The sequence below is a fragment of the Lethenteron reissneri genome, chromosome 5 (genome assembly GCF_015708825.2).
Source record: "Lethenteron reissneri isolate LAM-NWPU_2019-01 chromosome 5, ASM1570882v1, whole genome shotgun sequence".
NCBI lineage: Eukaryota > Metazoa > Chordata > Hyperoartia > Petromyzontiformes > Petromyzontidae > Lethenteron > Lethenteron reissneri.
The window spans coordinates 355,245-376,059 of record NC_083783.1 but is presented as its reverse complement, the minus strand read 5'-3'; the positions used below and the strand labels follow the sequence as shown (position 1 = coordinate 376,059).

The 20,815-nt window shown below is 48.5% G+C and overlaps 1 protein-coding gene across 4 annotated transcripts in view; it reads right to left on the bottom strand.

Moving 5' to 3' along the window:
• Positions 1-20,815, bottom strand: part of LOC133352953 (ganglioside-induced differentiation-associated protein 2-like) — a 43,825-nt gene that overhangs the window by 8,083 nt on the left and 14,927 nt on the right. For all 4 annotated transcript variants that reach the window (XM_061568993.1, XM_061568974.1, XM_061569002.1 and 1 more), the window contains exon 3: positions 19,494-19,633. In XM_061568993.1, coding sequence (XP_061424977.1) covers positions 19,494-19,633 — 140 coding nt within the window. The remainder of the gene's footprint in view (positions 1-19,493; positions 19,634-20,815) is intronic.

Sequence of the window (20,815 nt, the reverse complement as noted above, 5' to 3'; positions counted from 1 at the left end):
GTCAATGGCCAGGGTCAACGGCGGCGTGGTGTATTCCGCAAATATATACATTGAGGGCGGGCACAAGCCGGCGTGAGTAGGTTAAACGTTGAGTTTTATAAGGGCACCACGGGGTGACCAGCCCCTCCCCACCCAGGCCCACCCTCCCCACCCAGCCCCACCCAGCCCCACCCTCCACTCCCCACCCAGCCCCACCCTCCCCACCCAGCCCCACCCTCCCCACCCAGCCCCTCCCCACCCTCCCCTCCCAACCCAGCCCCTCCCTCCCCACCGAGCCCCTCCCTGCACGATGGACAGACACAATAATCCCCTATGAGCTGGTGTAACTAGGAGGTTCCTACCAGTATAAAACCCACAAGGCTTGTTGATACACTTGCAATGCTCCCTGGAATTCCGTGTTAAAATAAAGCCTCGCCGCTTCGGTGATCGCGAGCCCTCAGAAGTGTCTGCCAGAGTGAGCAAAATAGTTTATCGTGACAGTTCAATGTTAGTTTATTAAGGCTGTCTGCCACGTGCTAATTGATTGAATGTGACATTTCCGCCGCCGACTAAACCGCCCGGAACGATCCCAGAGTTTATGTTCGAGACAGCGATCGTCTCCTCTTACTTCCTATTATGTAATACTAGCTTTACTACCCGGCTTCGCCCGGGACTTGGATTCACCACGCCCGGCCGCCTTTGTCTCCCCAGTGGCGATGTTCACACACCACACCATTTACTCGTTTGAGGCTGAGTCGACCTAGGGGAGGCCCAGGAGCAGTTGAAATAATCGTCACCGGTGGTGGCCGTGAGCGGGAATCGAACTCGGGTCGCCGGGTTCGTAGCGCAGCGCACTAACCGCTACACTACAATGCGTTACGCTTCCACATGCGCGGGTCACGTGACAGATTTGACGTCACAGCTCACTTGCCGTGCAAAAAACATATGCATTATTGAGCTCCCTCCCTAAAAAACTAAAACAAGTGTATTTTTTTTTATTTTTGCATGATGTACAGTCTGGAAAGTACCCACATGGCAAATTTCCAGTTTGTTGAATGTCGGGAAGTACGCTAAACATTTTGAACAGACACACATAGTTTGCCTTGTATATATATGGAGATACAAAAAATAACTCGACAAGTTCATTAAAGGACCGTCCTTCATAACACATCAAGAAGGGGCCATTGGCCAATGAGACAGTTTTACAATTTAAGGTCACAGCGCTGTGTACACCGCAAGGCGGCACACAGGCACTGCTAGGCAAGCGGGAACAAGCGGATGGACTGCGGGGCATAACCGTGATGGCACGACGGCGTAGGGTTTTCACGGTCGTGATTGAACACAGAAGGAAGCGAGGGATTGTGGGTAGAGGACGGGGTAAGTCAGGTGGCGGGGGCTTGCACTTGGTGCCCGCCTCCAAAAGCCTGCTCTGCGCACGTTCCGTGGCCCTGGGGGAATATCCTAAAAAGAATTAATACGAAGAGACCTGTGGACGGCGGCGCTGATGAAGACAAAACTCAATGAAGAATGCCATTTCAAGAAACATGACCAATAGGCTTACAGTGATGACGTCACCTTCACTCTATTTAAGATCGAAACAGGAAGACTTGGAGACAATTCAGGCGAATTGCCTGATGAAGCTGGTTGTATGTAATCACCGGCGAAAAGTCTAACTCTAAATGTATATGTAGTGGGTTTACTATCCAACACACAGCTGTGCTGAAGTAGTAACGAATTGGCACGTTTTGTTTGCGTGAAAAACCTTACTAATTGGCTGTGTCAGGTGGTGGCGGATTTAACGACACCTTTATATTTTTACGCAAACTAACCCGAAAAAACCTTTATTATCAAAAATATATATACAACTTATTTTAAGGCAAGTGTTGTTGACGGGTCTTGATTTTCCTTGTTCCTTGTGCATCACTGGCAGCGTAGCATCACCAAACAACTTGTTGAATGGTGTAGTGAAAACGTCGCTTGTGCAGACAGCCGATGTGCGCACAGAATAAAGTTTTAAATCGGCGTGCATCACCTGTCATGACATACAAATTAAAAACACGGGACCCAACAAATCGAAATGGAACAAAAAAACTAAAAAGTACCCCAAGACGCATGGAGATAAAAACATGCTTGGCATTACAGCGAGCGACTGCAAGAGGATGAAGCGACGACGCGCTGGTCGCAGATACCACACGGAACTCGTAATTTGTGTTCCAGGTCAGATCTTGCGGGTACCATGTCAACTGGACCTGTGCACACCCTCCGTCGCCAGCCTGAGACGGCCAAAAACAAAATCAAGTTGTCACCTGGACGAATGTGGCAATTTATTTTGTCTTTGAGGAAGCCGGTTATTTTCAAAAACCAAGCAAAACAATTACAATTGCTTTTCAACACACCGCTTGATTTGTTTGGCTGTGTCAGGGGCATAGTTCTCATTGACATCTCCTGCAGGCTCTAAACCAATCAAATAAACCTAAATTATAATATTGGCTCTGGAAGCCTCAGTATGAAATGACACGCGCTGCTAGCAATGGCGTGACACCCGTGATAGTAGCAATATAATATCAAACTTGTTACACGCCGCAAAGTATTCGCTCAACTCCTCTTGACGCGTATGGTTTGGTGTCCTTTCCCCGCACCTCCGATGAGCAAGGTTGTATACGTACGGTGCGAAAGAGGTTCAACATATCTTCTTGGTTCTTTCGGTAAAGTAACGTAGAATGGAAACAATACAAATAATAAAATAAAACATAATAAAATAATATAATATAATAAAATAATATTATAATATTAAACAATAAAATTAAATACTATAATATAATAAAATATTATTTTTATTGTTTCCCTTCTACGTGACTTTACCGAAAGAACCAAGAAGATGAATCCCTGAAGTCACGAAAGCTTTAAATCTAGGTTCAACATACGTACAGAACAACGAAAAGAGGCGTGAGGAACCACAAAGCAGGAAGGCAGCACATCCCCTCCCGTAAGCTCTGCGGCTCTCTATATATTAAGGTGTTTCGGCCAAGTATTGAGTGTTTGCATGCAGGAGGAAACCGGAGCACCCACTGAAAATCCATGCGTGCAAGGAGGCAACACTCAATCCTTGTACAGATGGCACAGGTGGCGTGCACATTTTTGCCGCACCGCCTTCTCCTGGTGATCCAGGGTACGGCTCCTCCTCAAGATCCACGGGAAGAAAGTTTCTGTGTGTGAGCCACCAAAATACTAGTTTTATTTTACCAGGTAAGGCCCCTTCAGATATATAGCTCTTCAGAAGCCACCTGGCCACAAATGAGCGCCCAACGAAGTGGCTTATCCCGTGGAAATTTATAGCAGCCAAACACTCTAGACACATGACGTTGAATCTGAATGTGGAGCAAAAAACCAGAGGAACCGGAGAAAACAACGACACGACCACGGGGGAGAACATGCAAACTCCAAATATGGGTCAGGATCGAACCCCCAATCTCCTGTATACCAGGCGAGCTAGTTAACACCTCGCCACCGTGGCGCCCCTAACCCTTGCAGTTGCCGCCACAGTGATGGATTACAGGCCCCGTCCGTAGCAGCCGCGAGTTTTAAACACGCGACATTTTAAACGTACGGCATCGAACGCACGTATCGGGCATAACAAGCAGCCAGAGGGCATGACAACTGGACAAACACGCCCATTGGGGGGGGGGGGGGGGGGGTAATGAGCAAAATAGCCGAAACTGAGATCGCGTGCATGCGTGAGCGAGAGGGATCGAGACGGCACGGAACCACGAGCGGTGGGTGAACACGCGGGCGAGCGTGTTAGCCAGCGGAGCGGCTCCGGTGATGTTGTTGCCCGGTGCCTTGGCAGTGAGGGAGTGGGTGGGGGGGGGGCACGGTGTTCAGCCAGCGTGGTGAAGGGGGTGGTGGGGGCGTGCTGTTTAACCGGCTATGCTCGTAATGACCAAGGTTTTGTCGTCAGGCTGGCGCTACTTAGACTCAGGAACCGATGCAAAAATCACTGTGGTTTTGTGGGAATGTATTTCTCTTATTTTGCGTGTTTATTATTACAATTTGTAAATAATTATCTTTAATTTAATGCACAAATGGTGAATTATTTATACTGTTCAGAGAGAATAATGCATTCATACAAATGTTCCACTTCAACCATTCATCTCTCTCTCTATGCATATTTTATCCAGAGCTGCTTTTTTCAACCAATTTTAGTTAAATTGTGCTGTCTGCATTACATCAACAACGGATGTGGCCAGTCCCAACCCCTTGAAGATAGGTGCATCAACCCACGTTAAAGAACAGCCCACAGAAGCATATATCACAGAACTACCCACTGTTATTATTGTTATAAGCTTGCTTATCCCAGGGAAAGCGTCGCCAAGGCTCTGGACTCTCTTTAGGAGGGTTCCTGCTAAGTTTTCGCAGTAGGTGGCGATGATCGCGATGTTATATCCACATTGGGCCAACTGCTGTGTCATTTTGCAAGTTCGGACCGCGACGCCGACACAAAAGGGAGCCCTCTCTCTTCACTCTTGCGAATGACGCCACGGGATCTTTGAACGTCCACTCTAAAGCAGATCGCAGCGTATTTTAAGGGCAAAAAAAAAAAAGGCGGAGCAGCCGCTGGTTTCAAAACCACGAAGCCTCTGCAACAACGTCCGTGCAGTGGCTAGCCGAGCTGCATGGGCATCGAACATAGGCATTGCAAGGTCGCACTCATGACACACAAAGTGCTTCCCACAAATGAACCACGATACCTTGCTGATCTCGTCAGGGAGCATCAATCATCATCAAGCGAACTCCAGTTATCCTCGCAGCAGCTTTTGGCTAACCGTCGAACAAACGCGGTCAACTGCATCGCACGCTGTCAGATGCTTTTGCAGCCATCTGGAACGCTCTTCCTTCCGACATTAGGAAGCCACTGGAGCTATGCACTTTTATAGAAAGATTGAAAATATATTTCTTTAGAACTGCTTGTTTGTGTTTATTTAGTTATCCTTTCCCCGTACCTCCGATGAGCACAGTTGGCAACATACGGTGCGAAACAAGTTCAACATACACACGACATACATACACTACAAACGGCGAGCACGCAACCGCCGAGCCGCGTCACCGCTGACGCACGGCCATGTGATTGTCGCAGCAAGCATTGAATAAAAATAAATCCCCTTTTACCGAATTACATTCCACTCGTGTAGTCGGTGTCGCGTCATGAGATGAACATGTTGAACGTCTGCAACCATGCAGCTCGCAGTGCACCACCCTGCTTCCGAGAACAGCCCGAATGTTTTTTTTCACTCTTAACGCCACACTGCTATTGACGAATGGAGTTTCATGTCACGTTTGCCCCATTCCTCCCAATGCTATAGCAGAGACACTTCTAACAACAACAAAAATCGCACGCGCGCAAGGGTCCCGAGATCCAGCGCGGCCTTCGTCAAGGGTTAAAAAGAGGGCGTTCATTACTATTATCATCGCGCGGATCGCCGGCTTCGGTTTCACAAAGTGGCGTAATCCGCCGCTAAACCCCCGCGCAGTGTGACATTTACAGTGGCCCGATTCGGCGCGCGCGGATGTGCAAAGTCGCCACTCCTCGTTTTTCCGAAAACTCTTCAGCCCCGATTGCTCACCAACCCCCAGTGCCCCCCCCACCCACCCACCAACATACACGGGCCCGAGAGACGGCGAGAAGGCTGGTAAACAAGCGACAGGTGGCAGCGGAAATGGCTTTACTAGGAGGGAGGGAGGGTGAAAGTAGGGAGGGAGGGAGGATGGCACAGGTGGTGCAATGTTGCATCGATTAATCGGTGGATTTTAATCGGAAAGCCTACGTGTTAAATTAAATCAGTCTAACTCAACACGTAGGTTTTCGCAGCCACCGATATTTTGACGATGCACCGTTAATTGTTTTGGGTTTGGCCACTAAGACGACCTGGCCAAAATTCTGACTTTTTTTTTTCCCGAAATCTTGAGCCGATGATGTTTGACGTAGTTTCCCACGTGTCAAATCGTTAACTTAGGTTTACGAGAAATGTTCTTCATGGCACAGTACCCACCTGCCTGCGCACCGCGTGACAATTCCATTTGATTGGCTGCGTCGAGTGATGGAGGGTCCTGATGACGCACATTTTTGCCAGATCATTACGCGGCCTCACCAATAACTCAATCACAAATTCGATCGGTCTATGAACCTAATCACGGAGATTAGACTTGTGTCAGCGACTCGCTGCACAAATTTTTGCCCGATAACATCTGAATTATATTTCCTATTAGGAGGTACATGATTGCAATTACATGGAGTTTCAAATTTGTTTAACAAGGTGAAAATCCAGGAGACCAGGAGAGTCTCAATTGCGAGAGCGACCTGGGACATTAGTCTGGCAGTAGGGGGAGCAACAACTGCTAGGTTATCATCCCAAACGAGTAATTTGCAGGCAAATTTCGAATTTGGCAAATTTGGACCATGACACGGGCACACAATGGTTTACCCTTGCGAATTACGTCCAGGGGATCATTTGGGGAATACAGCGCCGAGTATTATTTTGTGGTTATCACACCTGCAACAACAATCAGCCATAATAAAGGGTTTTTTTTGGGTTAGATTGCGTCAATATGAATGTGTCGTTAAGCCCGCCACCACCCGACACGGCCAATTAGTAAGGTACATCACGTAAACAGAACGTGCCAATTTGTTACTAGTACAGCACACCGGTGTGTTGGAGAGTAAATCCACAAACATTTACAATCCGAGTACGACGTTTCGCCGGTAATTACAACTGGCTTCATCGGGCGACAGCCAGATTAATATAATGGATGTCAATGGTCGCGAGAGCCTACGTGATAACAAGCAACAATCAGGGCGACCGCTGGAGTCGAACCCTAAACCTTTGTGTGACACAGCGACGGACGCAGCGCTACCGCTAGGCCCTCGCAGCCCCAACGACATCGCTGGTGCTCGACGGACTGTCCTGCTCGTGGTGGATAACAACACAGCGTCACGTAAACAGCCCCGTGTGGCTCGACATGAACGCCGTTGAATCGGTGCCCACGACATACGCGTGTACGTACGCTGACCTACTTTCGTGCCTAACGTCGCCGAGTGTGCTGATCGGAGGTGCGGAGGGAGGACAACGAACTATACACATAAAGGCAAATCAGAAACGGGAACACTGGCTAAGAAAAAGAAACCAACGCTGAAAAGTAGCCATAGAAGCACAGAGAGAGAGAGAGAGACAGGCACATGCTTGTAATTACTCTGGCCGACTGGAAGAGGAACACACGGATTGGAAAACATACGCAAGTTAGATATACCATGCTGACTGTTAACCCTTTCCCATTCCAATAACATACGTGCACAACATCAGTTTTTTTTCCGACTCCTTTCCAATGATGTGCACGTACGTCAGAAAATCACTTCATGGGTACGACTTCAGGCAAGAGGGCGTGTGGCACACTTTGGCGCCAGCTATCATAGAGTGTGATCGTGTCACTGCAATTCTCTGCGGTAAGAAACGTCCTTAAAAACAATGGCGCTACGCCTCTCGAAACAAAATTAACGGTGAGCCGGTCGCGCGTTCCGAGATTGAGCAGTGAACAGGACACCGCTACCCTGCAACTCAGAGACGTCTAAAACGGGGAAAGGGTTAAGTTGGTTCTTGGGCAGGATGTGTTGCTGGAAAGGAAGATGGCCGGCGGTCGAGACTAACTACAGATTGGCAGCCAAGGGAGGCAACGTGCCCGAGAATACGTCCACCACGAAGCTGGAGGGTTGTAATCGGCTCGTGTGCGGCAGCAAGATGGCTTGCTGCATCGCGGCACCGTGAGGGATGGTGACGACTTGCGGAGGCCTTCATCTAGCAGTGGACCGATCATGGCTGATGCTGATGATGACGATAACGCACGAAAATTATTGCTGCTAATGCAATCGCATCTATATGCTACGATATGCCTACACTCAACCATCTGGGGCGCACACACACTGGACCACAAGAATACTCCCAACTGTGTATCCAGGGAGGGGTGGTATTTTGGCACTTGCACTCGGCACGACCGCCGCTCAAGCGGCCTCGGAACGAGCACGGCAAGCGCATGGCAGCAGCAGGCCGATCCGATGACCGTCCTCCAAGTTCCCAGTGCAGCCAGGTGCGGATAATGCAATTAGCGGCGAGTTCGCGGGTGCTGGACCCGCGTTCGGTGATTAATACCTCCGCGGGCCAAAACTTGGCAAGGACGAGCTTGGAGAAGCCTCGTATCAGATTGGAGCGCAGGAACTGTGTGGAGGCTCGTGGCTCTATCCTCCGGGTATCGTGTGTAAAAACACAACGGGAGAGGAGAAATTGCGGGGGGGTAACCGCAACGCTACATCGGCCAAGCCACTCATTTTATTGTTTCATTATGGAAGCGGGTAGAGTTTTGTGGGCCAACTTGCTCGTTGCCCTGGCCTGTGTTGCAAGTGATCATTCATCTGATAAAGCACTCCTACACAGAGAGGCAGTGGCAGCTGGAGCATTATCATCCAAAATCATACAAAATGCTAACGCGAAGCAAAACGTCCCGACACATTGACGTGAAAACATTTAGCTTCCATGGACAAATGGAAGTCTGCTTTAGAACACCAATGATGATTAGCGGTCACCAACAGCAGGTGCCCAGAGCCAGCACTGCCGAGAGAGATCCGGTTTACAGTCCAAATAGCCAGCCAGCTGCGATTAAACCGGGTCCTCAGGGTTTTAATAGTCTCAGCTCGATGACCAATGACTAAACAAAAAAAACCTACCACGTTGAATTTGGTTTCGTTTGAAATTCTCATAGCACTGTGTGGATAAGTACGCCCCCTACCGTGTAAAGGATGAAACGGCCATTTGACGATTTTTTTTACAGAGAAGTGCCGTGGAAAGATTATTGCCCAGCTGAACCCTGATCTGCGAGGCTGACAAAGACACCGTTAGGACAATCGGAATCGGGGAAAAGAGGACTAAAAGTGATACTTTTTTTATAAATAAAAACAAGGCTCGTGCTTTATGGTTAATTGCGAGGAAACGAACTGTTTTCACTACGTGCCAGGCACCGAAACGTGTTAACAACGTTAAAGTAGCACCTCTAATTGGCGGCATGAATTCACAACACACAGTGCCTCCCTTTCACCAGCGTCTCCCGTTGAACGGTTGACGATGATTCAGTTAACACTAATTGCACTTGCGACGTTTGATGGCCGTTGTATTCAATTACCGTCGCAATTGCAGTTGTGCGCGGGCATGATAACGTGAAATTATATTTCGCCTGATTTCATTGTCTCACGTTAAATGCGGCCGCCCCCATCCCCACCGCCACCCACCGCTGTTCGCCGCACGGCGCACTTCGCGCTTTAAGACCAAATGGTCTGTTTAAAATTCCAGCGATGCTTTATTTAATTTAACGCCATCAGCTAACCCCTTAAGCAAGTTGGAAACCGGCGCGTCAGTGAAGATAAACAGCTCTCAATGGTTTTTATCTTGCTCGGGAGCGTGGCGAACTCGGTTAATCCCACTCCGAATACCCGACAACGTGGAAGCTTGCTCCCGCTGACCATCAAACCGGGGTAAATCTGGAAAGTGCCGCTACTTACGCAGTAAATGACGCAAACACACAGGTTGCATTTTACACCTGATGATGTGTATGCCTCCCCCACACACCGCACCACCACCTCTCAACCTCCCCGTTTCCACACAAAAATCGTTGGGTATCCATGCCACCCAGGGTATCGGATGGGAGGGCAGAACATGGCACACAACTCGTGCTGCCACATTTCCTTCCTAGCAGGTGGTGCCCTCCCATCTCCGTGGTGGAACACACAAGCAGTGGCTGTAATTTCTCGTGAGGCCAGCTGACCCTAATGTAAATGGAAGAAAATGTCCTCGACTTTTCCCCACCCTCTCTGGCCTTTGAATGAGCCGTACAAACACCATTAAGCCGGTCTAGCCATCGCACGAAGCAGAATCCCATCTCTTTGCTATTTCCGACAGAAGAGATGGTGAAGGTGCAGCCTGGCAATTACTTGAAAAACGCCAATGCTAGTAGAAGGGCATCCAGTAGATGAGTGGTTCTTAACCTTTACTGCAGCCTTGCACCCCCCTTTGATTCTCAATCGTTAAAACATTTCTAATGCTAACAAACACATTGGTTTGATGAAACGTAGTTGGAATACATGCCGTGCTTAATTTGTGCTTCCATGATTTACACCTCTTACCAAAAATCTTGCCATGTCTCTCGCACCCCCAGAAAGGGCATCTCGCACTCCCGGGGGGTGCTTGCACCCCAGGTTAAGAACCACTAGTTTTCTCGAGGAAGCTCTAGGGAACCTCTCGAAAAATGTATTTGGCCCACTCTTGCACACTGGCCAGACGTCCTGAAAGTGGTGGGAGGACTCACACTTTACCCCACCGCACACGCGACCTGCCGACCGACTGTGGTGTAGCTACTTATACCGCACGATGCGTCAAGTCGGCGGGGAATTTTTTTTACGAAACTTGCCCATTCAAAATATCAAATATGTGATGGGCGACATTTCGGGACGTGGCCTTTCTTCATCTCTCTACTTTCAAAGGTAATTGCCCAAAACGTCGATTATTAAATATCCCCCTCCCCCCATACTAGTTCGCTCTAAGCGAGAATACGGTTAAGACTGAAGGAATGCATCGGTTTGTTGATTAAAAATAAATTTAAATGCTTACGAAGCATACTACCAGCATACATTTCCAATTTGGTGGATCATTGAATGTATCGCATGCCTACAAATGAAGCACGAAAATAAAATGTGTTGCTTTTGGGTTAGACCGTGTCGAAATAACGTAACAATTTTTTTACGAGAACCCTCCACCACAAACGCGGCATTTCCTTGTTAGTCGTGAGTTTGCTATCCACGATGTCGACTATACGCGAATCACAACGGGAACTCTACACGATTGCATCGAGAGAGAAAGGGAGAGAGAAAGTGATGAGAGGGTGTTGAGATAAAGCGATGAAAGATACAATGATGGGATGTAAAGTGATACTTTAATATTAATGTCCTTAGTTTATTATAACCTATTTTAATGTTTTTTGCGCTGTTATTAAAAATGTAACGTATTTAATAGCTTATTTATGAATTTAAGGTCACTCATTTTCGTAGGCCAAAATTATCCGCGAGATTTGCTATTCACGATAATCTCCGGAACGTATCCGTCGCGAACAACGAGGGAATACTGTATGCAAATCCATTTGGCTTCATCAGCTAAATGGAGGAACGTTTCACCGGCAATTACATCCAATGTAATTTGTTCGATGTAACAGTGGAGAGATGTTATCTGCGTCGCCTGGTATGCAGGAGATCGTGGGTTCGATCCCGACCCTGATGCCTGTATATCTGGAGTTTGCATGTTCTCCCAGTGGTGGTGTGGATTTTTCTCTGGGTCCTCCGGGTTTTATTCCTTCACATTTAGAATCATACGCTTAAGAATAGTTGGCTGCTATACATTTTCACAGGATAAGCCACTTCGTTGAGCTATGATTTGTGGCCAGGTCGCTTCTGAAAAATAGCTGTTTAGCTCAGTGGGCCCTACCTGGTAAAATAAAAATGTGTTTAGTTTTAGTTCATTTAATTTTTTCTTAGTTTTGAACAATTCTCCGGTTTACTGAAAAAACAAATCAAGTTGTGCATTTTATTTGATTGGCTTTTGGTTGGGTGGTGGAGGGCTGTCGTAAAAAACAAATGGACATTATGCCTGCACGGCGATCTGACCAACAAAGAAACCGATTATGAATCAAGACATTGAATGCGAAAGCTTACGTGTAAAACAGGTAGCACCTAAAACCATACAAACGTGTCAAAACAAACTAAAAAACAAGAGAGATTTTCGGGTGTCTGAAATTCATCTGGGGCACCGGCTAATGATCCAAACCCAAATGATCCACACCCTAACAATCCAGACCCTAACGATCACAAACCAAACAATCCTGAACCAAAACTACGTAGACCCCAATGAAACAAACCCTAACGGTTCTAACCATAACGATCCTGAATCCTAACGACCCACACCGTAACGATGCAGACCCGAAACGATCAGGAACCCAAACAATCCTGAACCAAAACGATCCAAACCCTAAGGACACAGACCCTGGATGATCCAGACCCCACGGTTCAACCCCCGGGTACGAGATTCTCGGCATGGAAAAAAAAACCCACACGCCCCGGTTCCCTTCCGAAGTCCGCACACGGCACTGTGTGTGACGGCTTGGCAATACTTTGTGGGAATTGAAACATGGCAAGCTATAATAATAATAACAATAATGATAAATAGATCGCACGTGTTCTGAGACGGCCCGTCAAAAGAGGGACGTCCAAAAGTGAGACGATTCGAGGGTTTGCTTGGAACATGGAAGATTAAATGGGGAAACGTTTGACACGTTGGACAAGAGCCTTTGGCTGTACGCAGAGCACAACACCATCTGGGAGGAGATAATCGTCGCTCGACAGGAGGAGGAGCAGCAGCAGACAAACCCTGGCTGGTTCGCAGCGCACGCTGGAGAGAAAAAGTACTTTAGTTGGGCGCGTGCCGCGTGCCGCGTTTTACCAAAGTGTAAAGATGTGAGAGGCGTGCGAGAACTGTGGTGCACGGCCAGATGTCTGCGGAGTTAATCAGTGTCAACGTTTTTGTTTAGAAAGAGGGAGTGTAAAAAATGATGGAAGAAGTTGTTTTTTTTACGCAGCTAGAAACATGTGCACACTCAACACTGGCCAGCGTGTTATATTTTCCAGATAGAAACACGCACTCTTCTGGCAGCGTGTCGTTAACATTAGCCCGAGCTTAACCCCCATCGCTGCGGGCAACAAGGGATAATGACGATCAGCACTATTCAACTCCACGGTGCGGCCAGATGATTTACATAGACACACTGACATTACTAGGGATGCTGTGAAGGTGTAATAATGGTCAGCGCACTGGGTCCACAATCCAGAGGTCGCCAGTTCGATTCCATCTCCTGGCGCGGCTGTAACAATGAGCAAGTTATACAAGGGCCATAGGTGTGTGCGTCGCGTTTGTAATGCGTGTTGTTCGACCCATTGTCAGACGTTCCACTAGAAATGCTGGGGAGCTTCTTCAGGAACTGAACGGTTGTTAACAAAGGTAGAATATGAGCTGCTCTTTTCAGTTCCTCTCCGGGCACGTGGAGCAAAACGTCGGAAAAACAGGCGGTACAAACTGAAAAGGCATCAGAGAGCTCTTTCCCCTACCCACTCTATCTACCCAGCAACATGATTGTACCACAGTGAGATGATAGGCAGGTCACGCGCAGTGGGGTAAAGTGTGGGTACTGCAACCTCTTCCTAGACATCTGTCCAGCGTGGAAGAGCAGGCCAAAATTCCATACCGAGGCCTTCTCTATCGGAGCCCCCTCTAGTGGAGGTCCTTCTGCCAGCAGTGGCGTTAGCAAGAAATTGCAGGGCTGCTCTTTGGCCTTGCCACTCTCGCTGGCTGCATGAACCTTTGGGCCCAATGCCAGCTCTACCAAAGCTTCACATTTGGGAGACAGGCTCCCGACTTCTTACGTGCACAACCGCACAAATCACCACATAAACAAACACACACGACTTGAAGCACTGGCAGTCCACGAGACTGTTACCTCCATCAACACCACAGAGCCAAGTATTTACATGCAAGGTGCCTTAACGGCGGGGCCGAGCGTGTGACTGATACCCGCATATTTTTAAAAGTCCCCAGCCAATTGGGGCGCCGCGTGGCCGCGGGGCTGCATGTAATGCGGTCCCCATCTCATCAGATCTCTGAAGCCAAGCGGGATGGAGCCTAAACCGTGCATGGATGGGCGACCGTACTGCACCGGCAGGTCGTTAAAAGGCTGTAGGCCACAACGCTGCGTACAAGGCAGAGGTCAAGTGCAGAAAATTACATCGTTGTGCTGTACTGCTGACCGACCAGGCTCTCAATGGGTTCGCCCCACAATATTTGCAGGAACTGATCGGTGTTGACTCTTCAACGATGTCCACGAGATCCTAGGATCACCTTCTGCTAAGGACTCCGAGGTCAAGGCTCTGTTCCAGGGCTGATGGGAGCTATTGCCACTGCCCAGCTCCATGAGCATGGAACAACACTTTGCCTTTGGCAATAAGACAGAGTTGTTAGAGCTATTTAAGCCTTGCAAACTTACCTCCTTTAAAGTGACATTTACTCCCTAGTTCTGGCCATTCACCCTGGTCCTGTTTATTTTCCACGGATGAAACACGCCTCACCAATGTAAATCACTATTATTATCATCATGCGCCCCAGCAGCTATGCCTCCCACGTTCACAAACGTGCGCCGGCCAACGTGCCCAAGTGCGATCAGACAACTCCCACGGCTGACGTGGCATGGGGTAAGGATTGTCAGGCTTGTCATGCATACTCTACGGTTCTTTCGGTAACGTCACGTAGGTTAAAATATAAATAACTAAATTAAATCACGACGTTTTGGAGGCAACGCAAGCTTCCGTCATCAGGTGCTGTGGTTGTCCCAACTGATGACGGAAGCTTGTGTTGCCTCCGAAACGTCGTGATTTAATTTAGTTATTTTTCTTTTTTTCTTTCACCTACGTGACTTTACCGAAAGAACCAGAGTATGGATCCCTGCAGTCACGAAAACTTCAAATCTGGACTTGTCATGCAGCAGTGGATTGAGAAATCGCCAGAAGTCATGTTCTGCGAAGCGCGTACGACGTACTAAAATGTGGAGAAGTTCAAAATACATACGTACATTCGCCAAATCGTCGAACGGGGTTGGGGGGAAGAGTGTGAATGGTCCCACCCCGATGTTGGCGAATGCAACGTTGGAAGGAAATGCTGCATGGGGCGATGAAGATCAATACAAACGGGGTCGGGTAAAAACAAGAACAACAACAAAAAGAGAGAACGATCGATTCTGGAGTTGAATCGCAGAGGGGTTAGGGTGCGAGCGGCGACAACGTTTGACAAATTCAACGTGCGGTTTCGCACTTTCTTAATCACTGGGTGAGAGACTGGCGTTTGGTGACACCTCGGATGAATTTGTAAGTTTACTATTGGAATCCTTGTTCACCTAGCAAAGCCTCGCTGAGTCTCAAGACTCGCTTTCAGGAGGGTCCTGCCAGGTTTGTGTCGCAGTAGGGGTTGACCAATGTTGCTGCTGTGTGCAATTCCAAACGAGTAACTTGCAAGGTCATTTGTTTCTGCGCAGGGTATGCTTGGCCGATTCCAGTCGCATTGAACGCCGTCGGTTAACTAGCCGAGTAAAAATGCAGAATGCGGAAGATACCAATGCAGAACACGTGGGGGGTGGGGGTGCAGGAACGAACTAACTCCATGTACAAGGCGCCCGAGTCGCGAATCGAACCCGGGTGGGCGACTTTCTGCGAGACAAGAGCGTGACCACTGCGCCACCCTGCCGCCCAGAGGCGGTACTGCAAGTGACTCGTATTCCACGTCGCCTTTACAAGGTGAATAGGCGGCACAGGTGAACCGTTTGCATGTCATCGATTTTGCAGGCCACGTTGCTGAAAACACACAAACAAGACAAAAGATCCTCCGTATAATTCTAGATTTGAAGCTTTCGTGACTGCAATGATTCATATTCTTAGGTTTTTTCGGTAAACTCACGTAGGTAAAAAACATTAAAAAGTAAAATAAATAAAAATCACGTTTCGGAGGCAACACAAGCTTCCGTCTTCAGGTGGTACCGTCACAGAAGCTACCACTCCATTATATAAACGGAGTGGTAGCTTCTGCAATCTCTCATTTACTTGATACAGCTGTCGTGGCTGTGACGGTACCACCTGAAGACAGAAGCTTGTGTTGCCTCCGAAACGTCGTGATTTTTATTTTATTTTACTTTTTAATGTTTTTTACCTACGTAACTTTACCGAAAAAACCTAAGAATATGACTCCTCCGTATAGCCATGAACAGACTGTTGGGGCAAGTGCTGTTAAGCGAGCACCGATTAAGGCCGGCACGACACACAAAGGGGTGAGGGGGGTGGCCAACACCATGCCTGACCACCTTTGTCTCCCTAGTGGCGATGTTTACACACACGTTTCAAATATTTTATAAAAACGGCTGCATGAAAAATAAATCGTTGATACTATTTCAAGTATGCGTGTTCTATTTAGCCGTAATTCCACATTTTGATGGAAACATTGGTTGTGGTCATTGCATGATTTTTGCAGGAACGTAATACTAACTGATTGTGGGGTGCCACGGTACCGAGATGTTAGCTACCTCGCCTGGTATACAGGAGGTTCGTGGTTTCGATCCCGACCCTGACGCCTGTATATTTGGAGTTTGCACGTCTCTCTACCCATGGTCGCATAGATTTTTCTCCGGGTCCTCCTGTTTTTCCCTCCACATTTGTAATCAACACACGTTTAGAGTATTTGGCTGCTATAGATTTCCACGTGATAAACCACTTCGCTGAGCTATCATTTGTGATAACCAGGTCGCTTCTGAAAAAGAGCTAGTGGGTCTTACCTAGTAAAAAAAAACAATCACTGTCATTCGTCTCGATCGAGTGTCGTTTGGCACAATATCCGACGTTTATTATTGTTTTCTTCAGTCACTGAAGAAGCTCCCCAGCATGTAGAGCGAACCGTCGAACATCGAGCAGGATAACACACGGCAGTACAACCAGAAAACGCTGCAAAGGAAACTAAATTTTGACGATTCATCGAAATACCAGGGGCAGAGGGGGGAGGGGAGATGGGGGAGGAATTGCTAAACCTCTGTTGCACAACCAATGCTCTATCTGCATCATCGCAGCATCTGTTTGTCCTTCCGTCTACACGAAGCAATGCTGCCAGCTCAACAAGTGAGCCGTTGTCGAAGCACACTGGCACTCGCCGAACAAGAGCAGCGAGAAAACGGAACCGGCTGGGCATGTGAGAGTGAATAAAATCGGAGTCAAATTTGCGTTCGCAAGCGCTGGTTCAGGTATCGCACGCTCGACGTGAATAAACAGCGGGTCGTTGGGTTCACAGTACGCCGCTGCCGCTGCCACCGCCGCTCACTCCGGAAACTAAACAAATCATAATGCAACGTCATTTTGCAATGAGAATAATAAAAATAGCATTATCTTTCGTTCGTTCGTCTATCCACTGCTGGACGAAAGCCTTGCCACGCCGCGTACGTCATAACGGGAGTTGTTTGACCACACTTCGCTACGCCAGTCAGTGTGGCTTGATGAAGGGGAGATGGTGCAGGAAAGAAAGGTGCTCCCAGCACCCAGAGTGAAACACGTGGTACAACTCGAATTTAAACTAAACTCAACTATTTTTCTTTTACCAGGTAAGGCCCACTGAGCGATACAGCTGGCCACAAATGATCGCTCAACGAAGTGCCTTATCACGTGGAAATTTATACCAGCCAAATACTCTATACGCATGTTTCTAAATGTTGAGGAAAAAAACCAGACGACCCGGATAAAAATCCAAGCAACCACGGGGAGAACAGGAAAACTCCAAATATATACAGCAGGCGTCACTGGGTCGGGATTGAACCCCGACCTCCTGTATACCAGGCGAGATAGTTAACATCTCACCACCGCGAACCCCCAATCGGAGAGACACTCCCATCGGAGAGACACAAATTTAAATGATTGGCCCAATATAACATTCCAAAATTGGCCAAATTATATCATTCAATTCAGCTCCTCAAGAAGCTTCCAGGACGTGGTGTGAAACGTCAGACATCACGCCGAACAACGCGCGGTTCAACCCACAACCCCACATGGGAGAGCCATCTCAAAGATATTATTGCATGCATGTTGAACTTATTTCGCACCGTACGTAACCAACCATGCTAATCAGAGGTGCGGGGCAAGGACAATAAACAAAACACAAAAAGCACTTCTAAAGAAATGTATTGGCCAAACATTCCAACATAAGTAGGCTCAGTTAAACATCACCTAGACAAATGAAAGGCATCATTATCACTAGTATTCCAAGCTTGGCTGGTGAGACGAGCTTATTTAGCCTCCAGGTTCATCCCGCTTCCCTAATTCTGCTAAGCCTGCACTCACGCAGGGGTCAAGACCCACAAACAGCGTGACGTTCTGATATGTTATACCTGTGTAGTGACATAGAATCGGTCACTTAGCAGCATAGCGCTTAATTCTAGATTTGATTGGCTACAGTAATTTTGCCGTGCCTTTTTACACCTGATGAGGGAGGCTTGTGTTGCCTCCGAAACGTCGTGACTTAATTTAGTTGTTTTCATTTATTTTATATTATTAATTAATTGTTTTACCTACGTGACTTTACCAAAAAAAACAAAGAGTAGCATAACGCTTGTTGCTGGCAGGGAAGGGGATCTGCAATTACAGCAGCCCTGACTGACAGCAGGTCACGTGATACACCAGAGAGAGGGATGTAGGTGAAAGGTTACGGAAGGGGTACAAACGAACCCGCTAGTAGGTTCCAGAAGGGGGGCGTGGCCATGGGGGTGGCCAGGGCGGAGCCAGGCCACGCTGACAGTATAAGAGGGGCCCCGGGAGGAGACCTTGGGGCTGTCGTTTGGAGTGGGATCCCGTCGTGCTGCTGCTGGAGTCATCGCCGCCGTCTTCACCGTCTCGGCGTCGCTAGTCAGGCAGTCTGCCAGCTGTCCTGACTGGGAAGTGTAGTTGCTAATAGTGTGAATTGTTAAGGCTGTTAACAAACAGAGTGCCTCCTACTCTTAGTGTATCTGAGTCAGTTACTACACCTGCAGAAAATCAAGTTTCCTTTGGAACATGTGAAAGTGAAAGGCCACAGACCGGGGTCAACCGAGCTGGCAGGCGAGCAACGCAAGCGATGTTCGCAATGCATACGTCCGACCCAACTGGACCGTAGCTCTCTTGACATTTTAAAATCCAAAGCAAACAGCTTTACTCATGCTCTAGATACTGTATGTACCCAGGCTGTGTGCCCTGGATTGTCCGACCAAGAGTACAAAGCTTAATTAATGCGAATAAAATACTTTAAAGTGGCATTCAAGCATACTGCCATAGCACTACAGTCACATCACTGTGGTAATACATACGTACGTGCTAAATAACACTTTGAGTTGTCTTTCATTGGGGGCGGTGTGGTATGACTATCAAATAATAATTAGTTTTTGATAGACCACTAATGACGCCGAGGCGTCTCACGATCACTTCACTTACATCAACATCTCATCTGAAAAATGTAAAGGGGCGACCCCATTGGCAGCTAACCATGTGTGGCATCAGGTGACTCGGCACCTAATCCGTGGTGCGAATGATCGATGTCGGGAACATCTGGACAATGAGGGTGGCGGCACACACAACAACAACCGACATCCTTGTCTCGAACGACGCCAGGGGGGGCTCTTTCCGACGTCCACCGCGACCACACAAGCGGTGCGTGGCGTTTTTACCCCGTGTCATACCACACCGTTGCATGAACTGGGGGGGTGGGTGGGGGGGGTGGGGTGGTAGCCCCGCCGGACACGAAACTGTGAGCGAGCCACGCGGCCGCGAGGGTACCGACCGTTCAGCTTGCGCAGCTCGTCGTGCAGCTGCGGCCCGGCGAGCGCGTGCACGCTGTCGCTGACGGCGTTCTTGTCGTTGAGGTGCTCGTTGGTGGGGCACACGATGACGTTGCAGTTCAGGTGCGCCACGTCGCCCTTCCTGCTCGCGCACGCATGCGCAGACGAATACGAGAACAAAAGAACATTCGAATTAACGACGGCCGTTTTTCCGCCCCGGATGACGCCGTTAGTCAAGCTTGAGGCGACGTGAAAACGCGTGGCAGGTGGGGTGCAGAGGTCGCAACCGGGTACCCGATACCCGTACCCTACCTGATACCCGGCTACCCGTACCTGGCCGGGTACGGGTATGGGTACCCGTTTGCAACCCTGGTGCGGCCGGGCACGGGTACGGGTAAAGAATCAAAACCCGTTTGCGACCTCTGGTGGGGTGGCATCGCGAGATGGTGGCGAGATCGTCTGGATGCGGGAGTCCAGAATGAATGCCTCATTCGAGAGACAAACATCACACCATACACCTCCTGGCTTGCGTGACATTGCTACACCTCGAAGACACTGGGTGTACCCATCAACTCACTCGCTCTCCCACCAACTCGCTCACCACTGGTGTAACCATCAACTGCATGAAAACGTCAACAGCAGGCCAAATGCCCGCCGAATCTCCTTAATGAATGGGAAATTAGACAAGCCACAGTCGTGCGATCGTGGCCACGCAACCCAAATTTTGGACCCTGTAGTTACCCACTGTAGCCTGCCCTCCTTCAATAGGAGGAACAGCAAGACTACATGAATACTCTCCTGAAGCCCTCTTCTCTGCGGCCAACAGACCACGACATTGGCATTTAGCTCCCGAGACATATTGTAATACACAAGTATCGGCAAAGATCGCCCGTGTAACCTCCATAGTCTGTCTGTGTTGTTAGCGTGTGGCGAGCACCACCACGCTCACCTGCTTTTGTTACCACAGTGATAATGTTTGAAACACTGCAGCAGGTACTCATTGTACAGGCCGAGTCGACCTAGAGGAGACCTAAGACAGGTTCAGATATCATGCACCACCGATGATAGGCAGCGTATGCCAGCGTAAATGTGCCACTACTCGTGTGTCTGAATACAGCATTTTTCATTACAAGTCTGCAAGGAACGTAAGGGCATCATTGTGTCACTCAATGAATGTCAAATGAGCCACAGTAAAAACAACAGCTAGGCGTTTAAAAAAAGAATCAAAGGGAGGACAAGCAATAACAACAACAACAAAACACACGGCACGTAACAACATTTTAACCCAAGGGCGTTACCCGCCACGACACGGGCGAGAGACACG